The sequence below is a fragment of the Artibeus jamaicensis genome, unplaced genomic scaffold (genome assembly GCF_021234435.1).
Source record: "Artibeus jamaicensis isolate MK-2021 breed Jamaican fruit bat unplaced genomic scaffold, CSHL_Jam_final contig_432, whole genome shotgun sequence".
Classification (NCBI taxonomy): Eukaryota; Metazoa; Chordata; class Mammalia; order Chiroptera; family Phyllostomidae; genus Artibeus; species Artibeus jamaicensis.
The window spans coordinates 9,901,393-9,912,080 of NW_026521828.1; the positions used below are offsets into that span (position 1 = coordinate 9,901,393).

The 10,688-nt window shown below is 50.7% G+C and overlaps 1 protein-coding gene across 1 annotated transcript; it reads right to left on the bottom strand.

Moving 5' to 3' along the window:
- Nucleotides 1–10,132, bottom strand: SAP30L (SAP30 like). Its single transcript, XM_037156910.2, has 4 exons — nucleotides 9,286–10,132; nucleotides 4,442–4,564; nucleotides 2,198–2,296; nucleotides 1–245 (listed from the first exon to the last, which is right to left on the bottom strand). The coding sequence occupies exons 1-4, from the start codon at nucleotides 9,481–9,483 to the stop codon at nucleotides 117–119; spliced, it is 549 nt and encodes a 182-aa protein (XP_037012805.1). The 5' UTR covers nucleotides 9,484–10,132; the 3' UTR covers nucleotides 1–116.
- Between the last annotated feature and the right edge of the window lie 556 nt (nucleotides 10,133–10,688).

Below are 10,688 nucleotides of genomic sequence, written 5' to 3' on the forward strand. Positions count from 1 at the left end.
TATCATTCAAACGTTTTTATTTATAATAAAACTTAAAAGTCTTTATGGGCTTAAATGTAGCAGATATCACCTGCACATCAAGCATCAACTGCGTTCCTGGAGGATGTGCTGCACCCTCACTCCAGCTGCTTGCTGCCCTCTGACTTCTGGTCCAGTCTGCTCTTGTTACTCTTCACCATGTAGATGAAGTAGGCAAGGGTCTCTTTTTCATTCACAGGTATGTTCCTGAAGTGTCGACTGACAGTCTACATGGAGGTAAAAAAAACAAACACACACACACACACACACACACACAAAAAAAAAAAACCAGGCATAAGTCAGGGCCACGCATCCTCAACTGTGCACAGGAGGAGCCAGGAAGCTGCTCCCAGAGCTGTGGGGGAGGCCACGGCCGCCACAGAACTCCGTGCAGAGCTGCGGGGCCCAGGCTGCCCTCCCTCCCTGCAGTTTAGGTGACTGGGTTTCCAGGCTTCTGAAATCGGGACTCCACCCCTCAACATTCCCAAGGTGTAGTTCTGCGTTACTGGCAGTTGGTCCTATTGCCCATCATGGCATGATCTCCAGGTCATCCCCATGGTGGAAGAGATTGGGACCAATCTGGTTGGCCAGCTGCTACCATAATCTCTCAGGCACTGAAACTTGACAGCAAAGTGTCTTTGTAAAAATTATGTCACATGAGCCCTGACTGGTGGCTCAGTTGCCTGGGTATTGTTCCACAAAGCGAAAGGTCGCCAGTTTGATTCTTGGTCAGGGCACATGCCTGGGTTGCAGGTTTGGTCCCCAGTCAGGGCGTGTGTGCCACCAATCCATGTTTCTCTCCCCCTCTTTCTCTCTCCCTTCCCATGTCTCTAAATAAGTAAGTAAATAAATAAAAATAAAAATAAATATGTTAAACGAACAGCCAACTGAATTCTTAGATGGAGTTCATTTTGAAAGACACACAAAGTTGAAGAAAACTCCATCATGTAGGAAGACACATCTGCTCCCGCCCGACCTCATCCTGTCTCTTCCACCAGGGTGAATGCTGGCTCACGGAGTGCAGTCTGAAAGTGGGAAAGCCTGTGTGCTTCTGTGTTTGACTGGGATGGTGGTGAAGGAGAGGTTTAAGAAAAAATGATGGTTCAGCAATATACCTCTGAGGTAAAGACCAAAAATCAGTGGGGCTGCGAGCCTTTGAAGAAATCTCTGGCCCTGGTTGGTATGGCTCAGTGGACTGAGCGCCAGCCTGCGAACCGAAGGGTTGCTGGTTCAATTCCCAGTCAGGGCACATGCCTGGGTTGCAGGCCAGGTCCCCCGGTAAAGGGCGCACGAGAGGCAACCACACATTGATGTTTCTCTTTTTCCCTCCCTTCCCCCTCTCTAAAAACAAGAAAATATAACCTTAAAAAAAAAAAAAGGAATAAAAAGACTAAACTCTTAAAAAAAAAAAAGTCTGAATGAGCCAAGTGGCTATGACAGAAAAGAGTCAGAGAAAGAACTACAGCGTGGTTATCTCTGGATGGTAGGCTTATATTTTTCTTTTCTCCTTTTTCCAAACTTTCTATGATAGTCAGAAAAGATGGGTGAAAGGGCATCCACACAAGCGCCAGCAGGAGAGAAACATCAGGCCAGGCTGTCCGTGTGTTCAAGCAACGGCCGCCAGGGTAGCCCCCGTCCTCCGCACTAAGCTGAGGACTCCGGGCAGGAGGAGACTCCCCTGGGCCCCATTCATCGCCATGACTATTTCCGTTACCAACATCAGAGTAGAATAAATCAAGTAAAAACAAAAGCCAAAGAAAACCGAAGGAAAATAGCTCCTATAGAACATGAGGGAAGGTTTTGGAATGATTAATTGGACAAACCTGATGTGCAGGAAGGAACCTATCTATAAAGAATCTTGCAAAAACAAGACTCAAACAAACAAAAGAGCACTCAGGACTTAGAATCGGGAGTCCTGAGGTTCCAGGCTGCATTCTGGAATCACACTGGTTTGCAAGCCTTGTCCTCTCTCTAAGGCGTGGTTTCTTTTATGAGCATCAGAGCCTTTCCAGATCTAACACTGTGGGACTCTAAGTTGTTGAAAAGAGGGAACGGAAAGTTGCCTGCAGAGCCATGGAGGGGATCATGATCACCAGGCCCAGAGCAGTGGAGAGGCTCAAGGTCACCATCAGAAGCACAATACTGGCTCTCTTCTTAGAGTGCAATTTTGTCTACCTACTTCTGCTAACTGGGCCTTATTGAAGCCTGGTCGGGTCTGCAGTTTGTAGTGTCGTTTATAGCGTCGTAGAGTGTTCACCTGCAGCTGGAACAGATCAACCTAGAGAGAAGAGGAGAAACACGTTATCCGTCACCTGCCCAACCACCACTCAGTGAGAGCCCACCATGTGCCTGGCACTACCCTAGGTAGGGGTGGGGATGGGGAGGACTACAAAGAAGTCTTAGACATGGTCCACTGAGGACTAATAACTAGCTGGGAGGACAAAAATAATAGTGGAAGAAGAGTTCTGGCTGGGGAGGGTGGTCCCAGAAGGCTGATGGAGGCGGTGAAGCTTAAGCGAAGGAGAGGCAGGATCCAGGAAGGCAGTGAGGAACAGAGCGAGAGTAGGGCGTGAGGGGGAAGATCATGAGCACAGAAAGCCAGGAGATGAATAGACGGGTTAGGGGGTCACAGGTAATCCTGATGGGTTAAACAGTGAGCCTGGATGGTAGTATGTCGGGCACTGTTCCAGGAAGATGGGTCTAGTGGTGGCTTGATGGGTGGGGTGGGGAGAGCAGGCAGAGGGAGATGCTATAGCAACAATCTAGAGTGAGGCGATGAAGTGAAGTTTGGGAGGGGTGGAGATGCCAGAGGGGTACACCAGGCATGGAGAGCGAGCAGAGGTAGAACCAGACAGACATCCTGGAGGAAGACGGGCCCAAGCTTGGCAGCAGACTGGACAGAGGGGCGTGAGGAACAGTGAGAAGTGCTGTTATTCTCCAATAGTTCTTTCCTAGGCTCAGCCTTCAGGCATTAGAATCCTTAACAACCCTCCAGAGAAAGCTCGAAAGCTACTGTGGCGAGTGTACAAGTCGGCAGGTTAGGGTCAGGGTCTCTGCAGGTGGCTGGATAAGAGAGGGGAAAGGACCCCCCCTTTTTCTTCTAACACAGGAAGAGAGGAAAGCTGCACAGTCATGAAACATTGAAGGCCCGGAAAGTTGGGCTGCCTTTACCTGCCTCTAAAAGAGATGTTCTTGCTTCAGGCAGGTGGAGAGCACTTAAAAACAAAATGAATGATCAATATGAGGGACCAAAGTCCTTCCTTCTTTTCAAAACATTCCTCAAACCTTTTATTTTTTGGAAAAGCATTTAGAAATTTAATAATCCATTTCTTTATAAAATATAATAATGCTAAAGGCAATTGAAAGATACATTAAACCAATGCTTAAAAAGGGGCACAGGGCAGGCTGGGGGGAAAGGGCTGCATTTCCAAAGGTTCCCTCATCTGCAGACAAAGGCCCGCCTACTCTCTCTCTTCCTAAAGTCATTTTCCCTGAGTGCTAACAGGCAGTTGCCTTATGAAATGTCCATGCATCAAATATTCAGTGTACACTATAAACGGTTCTTCTTTGCTGAGTCTTAAATGAAAACAATTTAAATAGAAAAAAATCCAGTGCTCCTTCCTGTAGCCTTGCTTAATAGACACAGGCTCTCTGAAGGATAGGTGGCCTTCTGGTGTGAGAAGCCTCGGTCTCCTGCTCTGGTGCAGTGGTTCTCAATGTGGGAGGGTTTTGTCACCCCCCCAACCCCAGGACACCCAACAGTGTCTGCAGACATTGTTTGAAGATCATGACTCAGGGAGTGGTATGACTGGCACCCAGTGGGAAGAATACAAGGATGCTGGCAACATCCTACAGTTCGCAGGACAGCCCCACAACGAAGAATTATCTGGCCATCAATGTCACGACTGCCAGGGGTGAGAGCCCCTGGGGTCCAGTATAATGGACTTGGAACAAGCCTGGAACAGGAATCAGAGTGATAGAAAATCAGAGCTGGTATGAACTGACAACTTATACCTTCAAGTTGCAGATGAGAAAACAAGAGGGAAGTGACTTCCCCCAAACCATACCAACTCAGTCTCCAACTGTAAAGGCAAAAACAAAGTTTTAACACACTGGACCCCGTGGTTGTATTTCACATCTGTCGGGGTTTCTGGAAGAAAAGGCACTGGGGCCCCAAACCATACGTGTGACTCGGGTCCCAGCACCCATATGTAAAACGATGGGGCAGTAGAGTCATCAATTTCTAGGCTTTTAGATCTCAAATTCTATATTACTCTGATTCTATGATGCACTGTTCAAACACACCACGGAAAACAAAGGGACTGAAATTTCCTCTTGGCATGAAGAGAAGGCCAGGCCAGAGGGAAGGACCAGATTAGAGCCCCTCTTCCAGCGTTCGCAGGTGGCCTTCTGTGGCCCTTACCTCAGGAATGTCAGTGTCGTGCTCAGGAGAATCTCCGCCATCGTCACTCGTCTTCCTCTTCCTTTTATTCCGTACGCTCTGGATGAAATTCTTGTGGAAATCACAGATGTACAGGTGCCTTACCTGAGGGGAAGCAAATTAAAGTCAGACTTGCCAATTCCAGGGACACAGCATCTGTCCAGTTAGTGGGCTACTTTCCTCTTCAAGGCATTGGAGGGAGAGAAGGAGCAGCAAAGTACGGGCCATGGTTCCCAGAAGTTTACCACTGGTTTGTGGACAAGAAACCCACAGAGAGACACTGCCATCACGCTGGGAGTGGGGTATAAACCAAGTCCTCGTGGAAAAACAACAGTCCAGATTCGGCGCGAGAGAGCGGCAGGCAGACAGTCAGGGTGGAGGGGAAGCCTTCTGTGTAGAAAGAAGAGCTGCGACTTGGAGCCTCAGACGCAGGCGCAGAAGGCGTGAGTGAGGACACCCCGGGCAGACGGTGCTGGGCAGAGGCGACTGCCCGTGTAAGAGCATGAGGAGAAATTTAGGGCTTGAGCTGCACATGGGAAGAGCTTTGCTTTCCTCCAGACAAGACATAGTCCCCCAAGGTTTTTGAGGCTGGGAGTGACGTGACATTGGAGACCTGCCGGAGTCATGAGCTTAGACGAGAGCAGGAAAGGGACTGATTGATATACAGGGCACCCGGTTTTGACGCTGGTAACAGGTACTGTAGGAGGATGACCCTTCTCTGAAAGACTTGGTTTCTGAGCATCCACGTCTAATTAGTGCACCGCCTCGCATCTGCCCCACAGAGAGACGTGGAGACAGAAGCGGACATTCTCACAAGGTGGAACCGCAGAGAAGCAGCGGCACACTACTGCTGATTTTCTTTTTCTTTTTTAAATATATTTTATTGATTATGCCATTACAGATCTATTTCCCCCCTTCATTCCCCTCCACCCTGCACAGCCCTCCCCCCTTTAGTTCATGAACACGTGTCTCAAGTTCTTTAGATTCTATATTTTCCATACTATTCTTGCCCCCCTATCTATTTTCTACCTACCGTCTATGCTAGTTTTTTTCTGTACCTTCTCCCCCCCTTCTCCTCCTCCCACTCCCCTGTTGCTAACCCTCCATGTGATCTTCATTTCTATGGTTCACTTGTGATCTAGCTGTCCTCTTAATTTGCTTTTGTTTTAGGTGTGGTTGTTAATAACTGTGAGTTTGCTGTCCTTTCACTGTTCATCTTTTTTATCTTCTTTTGCTTAGGTAAGTCCATTTACATTTCATATAATAAGGGCTTGGTGATGATGAACTCCTTGAATTTGATTTTGAATTGCTGGTTTGTGACGCTTATGTGGGGGCGGGTCAGAAAGAGGCCACCCAGGTTGCTGGTTTGTGACACTGTATGTGGGGGCAGGGGCAGAGAGGGACAATGGTGGTCCCCTCTGCCACTTTCTGCCACTGGGGCCTGCATGGTCTGTCTCACTGCTTCGCTCCTTCACCGGTTTATCTGCATGCAAATATGTGACTTTGGTCAGCCCTCAGTGAGTTCACTGCCTTGCACCCTCAGTGGGTCCACCCGCTTCTCCACACCTGGGATCCGTCCATGGCTGCTGGTGTGCCTGGGTCGTGTGCCCAGGTCAGTCTGGTGGATCTTTCCTGCCCAACCCCGCTCTGCTGCTGGCTCTGCCCCTCTTACGGGTTTGGCTGAAGGGTTCATTGCTGTCAGACTTCCATGTAGTTCAATTTTCTGTGGTTTGGCTACGTTTTTGTTGCTAAAACTTTGTTGTTTTTAAACTTGGTTGTGTGAGAAGGCACAGTGCTTCCACCTACACCTCCATCTTAGTGGAAGTCCTGCTGATTTTCTAATACAGGTTGGAGGCAGAACAGTAAGTGAAGGTGGCAATAGCAGCTGAGATGTAAAGAACAGGTTTTTGTTTAGGAGTGTTGGTACCAGGGCTGACTAGAGGAGCCATTCAAGGAACCTAACAGAGAAACTGAACGCCTATGTAAATGGCCTGAGGCTGTTGACACTGAAACAGCTGTTGCACAACTGTTCTTGAGAGGCTTCCGAATTTGAGTTTATTCCTTAAATTCTTAAAGAAAAAAATAAGCTGACAGAAAACCAGCATCCATTAATTCAGGCCTTTCATGGAGAAAATAATGAAAACTCCTTTTTATTCAGATGAACTATCACTTTCATGTGGTTCGAGTAGTGAGTGAGTCAGGAGTAGTTTTTATACTATGATAGTGCCTTGCAGACAGCAGGTGCTCAATAAATGCTGTGGCATCAACATAAGCATCCCTTACATCTAAAAGCAGTTTAGGCCAGTAAAAGTCATCATTTCCATATGGTTACAAACTGGGACAGCTTTGCCAGATGCAACTCTGTCAAAGGACTGTCAGGCCCAGCATGGGTCACTGTCCCAGAGTCCCACCTGTCTGATGCATACACTGCCGGACATCCTTTTATCAGGGGAGCGGCACGCTAGCAGCACACTCCACTTCCCTGCGAGGAAGCTGGCCCTCGTGTCAGCCAGTCCCACTTGTCAACCCAGTAAGCTGCTCCCCCAATTCACAGAGTGACAAACTTGGTAGGAGAAGAGGCAGAAGAGGTGAGTTCCTAAAGCTGGGGCTGGGAGATTTCGGGTTAAGACTCCAGAATCATGGAATGCTAGATGGATGAAAACTTAGCAACCACCTGCCCAAATCTCATTGGCCCCAATCTCATTTTCTAGAGGGATAAACTGAAGCCACCCAGAGCAGGGAAATGACCTGGCCAAGGTCACTCAGGACTTTTGAACCCCAGCACGTGTCCTTTCCTATCCCAACATTTTTCTTACACTATTCTCAATGTCCACTTTTCCCAGAAAAAAAAAAGAAAGCTGAAATATGTCCATTGGAGGGCTCTTTGAAGGAATGTTATAATCTTGATAAATCATAGAACACTGCCAATGCCTGTACGAAATGAGCTAAACTGCCCAAGTGGGATATTTCATGCTATTGTTTAAAAAGGCTCTCTGCTAGACTCTTTTTATGCACTAAGAAGTCATGATTTTTACTTAACCATTTTCAAGCATGCACTGGTTTTCAGAAATTTCAGAGCTCAGTGGCTTTTGATGGGGGCAGCGTGGAGGGAGGGGGGTGAAAAATTCTTGTAACACAGCAGTTCCTTAGAACTGAATTCCTGCCCAAGCCTGTGAGAATGAAATAGAATCCCCTTCAGAAATAATGACTCTACAACACTGCCTTGACACAAATTGTGAGCGATTCCACCTCGAAATCCTACTCCTCCAGAAGCACTGCCTGGTGAGAACTCCAGGGCCTGTCTCAGGCTGGTCTCTTCCAGGCAGCGTGTGTGTGAAACAGTCATCGTGGCACAGCGCAGGGTCTCCAGTGGGATCACCGGGTCGGCGGAACCCCAACTGCCACAGCACAATCACTCAGCTGTGACAGCATCCAAGGGCTGAAAAGAATGGTAAACTTCTTCCTTTATTTTAAGTACTGAAAAATATTATCATTGTAAGCTACTTAAGTAAAGGCTCCCATCAACCTATACAGAAGGTAGGCTGAGTTCACTATTATCTTAGTATTAAGCGTTTCACTTAAACCAGTGACACCTGAGCCACCTTAGTGTCTAGCCAGTTGTTTGTGCTCAGATGAATTTCATTCATTCATTCATTCGTAGAGGTTTGTAATAAGAAAGCCATTAACTCACCCCCAACCATTTTAAAAGAGAGTCGTAGATGTAGTATTATAATTAACTTAAACAATTGGGGTGGGAGGGAAGAGCCTGGAAGAAAGCCCTGGGGCAATTTTTTATTTATTAAAGACTTATGCATGGGGCTTGAAAATAAATCAGATAATGGGTTTAAGAAATTAACCAGCCTGTTGGGTGGTGTGTGACTTTGGCACCGTCACCGCCTGTCTCTGGGCCTAAGTTTCAACCATAAAATCAGAAATGGAAAAGCGGGAGCCCTTTCAGTTTAACAAGCACTCTTTGATTTCCACTAACAGTGGAGAAATTTCACTAAAAGTGAATGTCAGTCTCCCCGAGTATTAAATACCCCCGTAACTCATTTCCAATTCCTAATCAAAACTAAAAAGTCCCTAGTCAGTAGACCAGAGGTATCTCTATAGAATTATTACCTAGAAGAGGTGAGATCACACAGGAAAAGTTTTCCTATAGTTAGGCACAAAACACAGGGCAAGTCTACTCGAACGTAAACCCCTCCTACTGGCCATTTCTAAAGAAGTTACCCCAAAGAAAATGGATTTTCTTCCTTGCAATCACTTGGACAGCAAGAGCCAGCTCTCGAGACCTGGTCTTGGCCCTATTTCTGCCACATGCTTGAAAACCCCATTTCCGTACAGCTGCCTGCGAAGCAGTGAGCTCGGTGGCCCTTTGCAGAAGCTGAGGCCGCGGCAGGAAGGGAAGTAACTGCCACCTTTCCTTTTCCGAAGGAATAGCAGGGCTCTGAGAAGTTGGAGAAGAGCCGGCTCCCTTTCTCACCACCTCCCCAATACTTGTTCCTCTGTGGGTCAACGCAATGAACCCTCCTCTCCCTGCTCGATATCTAAACCAATAAAACGAGCTAAAAACTTGTCAATCTTCCCCGGCAGGAAGGGTCCTAGGAGCACCCCCGCCCCAACCTCCCGGATTTGGGCAGAATTCTAGAGCGAGCAGGTTCGCGCTGAAGCGGCCTTTGAAATCGCGAGTCCAACTCCTCGGTTTTCAGATAAAGGGCAGCGAGGCCCAGGGCGCGGAGGGCCCCGGAGTCCCGCCCGTAGTTGGGCGAGCAGAGACCCGCAGCGGCCGGCGCGGGGACCCGGTCGGGGACGGGGAGACTCACGCTCTTGTCGATGTCCAGCTTGAGTTTCTTCTGCGAGATGCTCTTCTGCACCCTCTTGCTGAAGGAGGCGTTGCCCGCCGGCCGGACGCAGCGCTCGCCGTCCTCGATGAGGCAGCAGCTCTGGCCATAGCCCGGGGCGGCGGCGGGGGCGGCGGGGGGCCCTTCCCGGCTGTCCTCCTCGGTGCTAAAGCCGTTCATCTCCCCGTCCCGGGCCGGCCTCTCGGGGGCGGGCTCCCCTGTAGGCCACTCCGCGGCCGCGATCCCCGCGGGGCAGTCGCCGAGGCCCCCGCGCCCGAGGGTCCCGGAGTCTGTCTCCAGAGCACGCGCTGCGCCGCCCTGCCCCGGGCCCGGAGGGACCGGCTCTGTTCCGCCGTGCTACGGCTCCTCGGACCTCGGCCGCGCGTCTCCGGAAAGCCCCCTTCCTCCCCGGCTCCAGGCCCCGAGGTTGGCTCCCGTGGCTCGCAGGGCCCCGCCGGGGGTCACCTGAAGCTCCTTTTGCCGGGGGCCCAGAACCGTTACCCTTCAGCGGGGACGTCCGGGAGGGCGTCCCAGGAAGCGGCAGCTCCCCGGAGACTCCGGGCCCGGGTTGCCAGAAGGTTTGGAGGGCCCCCGCCGGCTCCCGCCTTCTTTCGGCTGCTGGGCAAACTCACCGCCGGGCAGCTCCCCGGGGGTGGCGCGGCCTCCCGCACGCGGGGCCCGGCCTCGAACCCGTGGCGCCCGAGCCCCGCAGGGCCTCGGGTCCGCCCCACCCCTGCAGCCACTCGGTTGCGCCCCGAGTCCAGCGGCAGCCCCTGGGCCACCCGGCCGCCACCAGCCCAATGCTCCGCACCACAACAGTTCACTGCCCCCGCCCTCCCCTCTACAGCGGAAGTCCCGCCTCCACCCGGCCATTGGTAAGATTTGCTGTCTGGGCGGGGCCGCCGCCGCCGCTGGCGCTTCTCATTGGGCCCTATAGCCGCCAGTCCCAGGTGCCTGGCTACTTCCTGGACTCTGCTGGGATGGATTCAAAGTAGAGAAAGTGGGAGAGGGAAGAGTTCCCAGGCTGAGGGAGGGGAACGGGGCCGCAGACTGTCGTGGCCCAGGAACAGAGGGTGACCAGAGACCAAGCTGGGTGGAAGGCCAGACTCCAGGAACAGAAGATCACTTTAGGGGACGGACAGAAGTACAGACGGGGGCGGGGGCGCAGAGAACTGACATGGGGAGGGGCCTATGAGGGGCACCTAAAGGAGATCGAGGTGCGGTGAAGAGAAGGACCGACTGGGTGAAACGGAAAGACTAGGGCCAGAGGACCCGCAGACCGGTGGGAGGCAGGGTGGGTGAAACAGGACTGAAAGGCAGTCGTGGTGAGAAAGATTGAGGACAAACTCGTAGGGATACATGGAAAGACGTGTAGAGGAGATGAT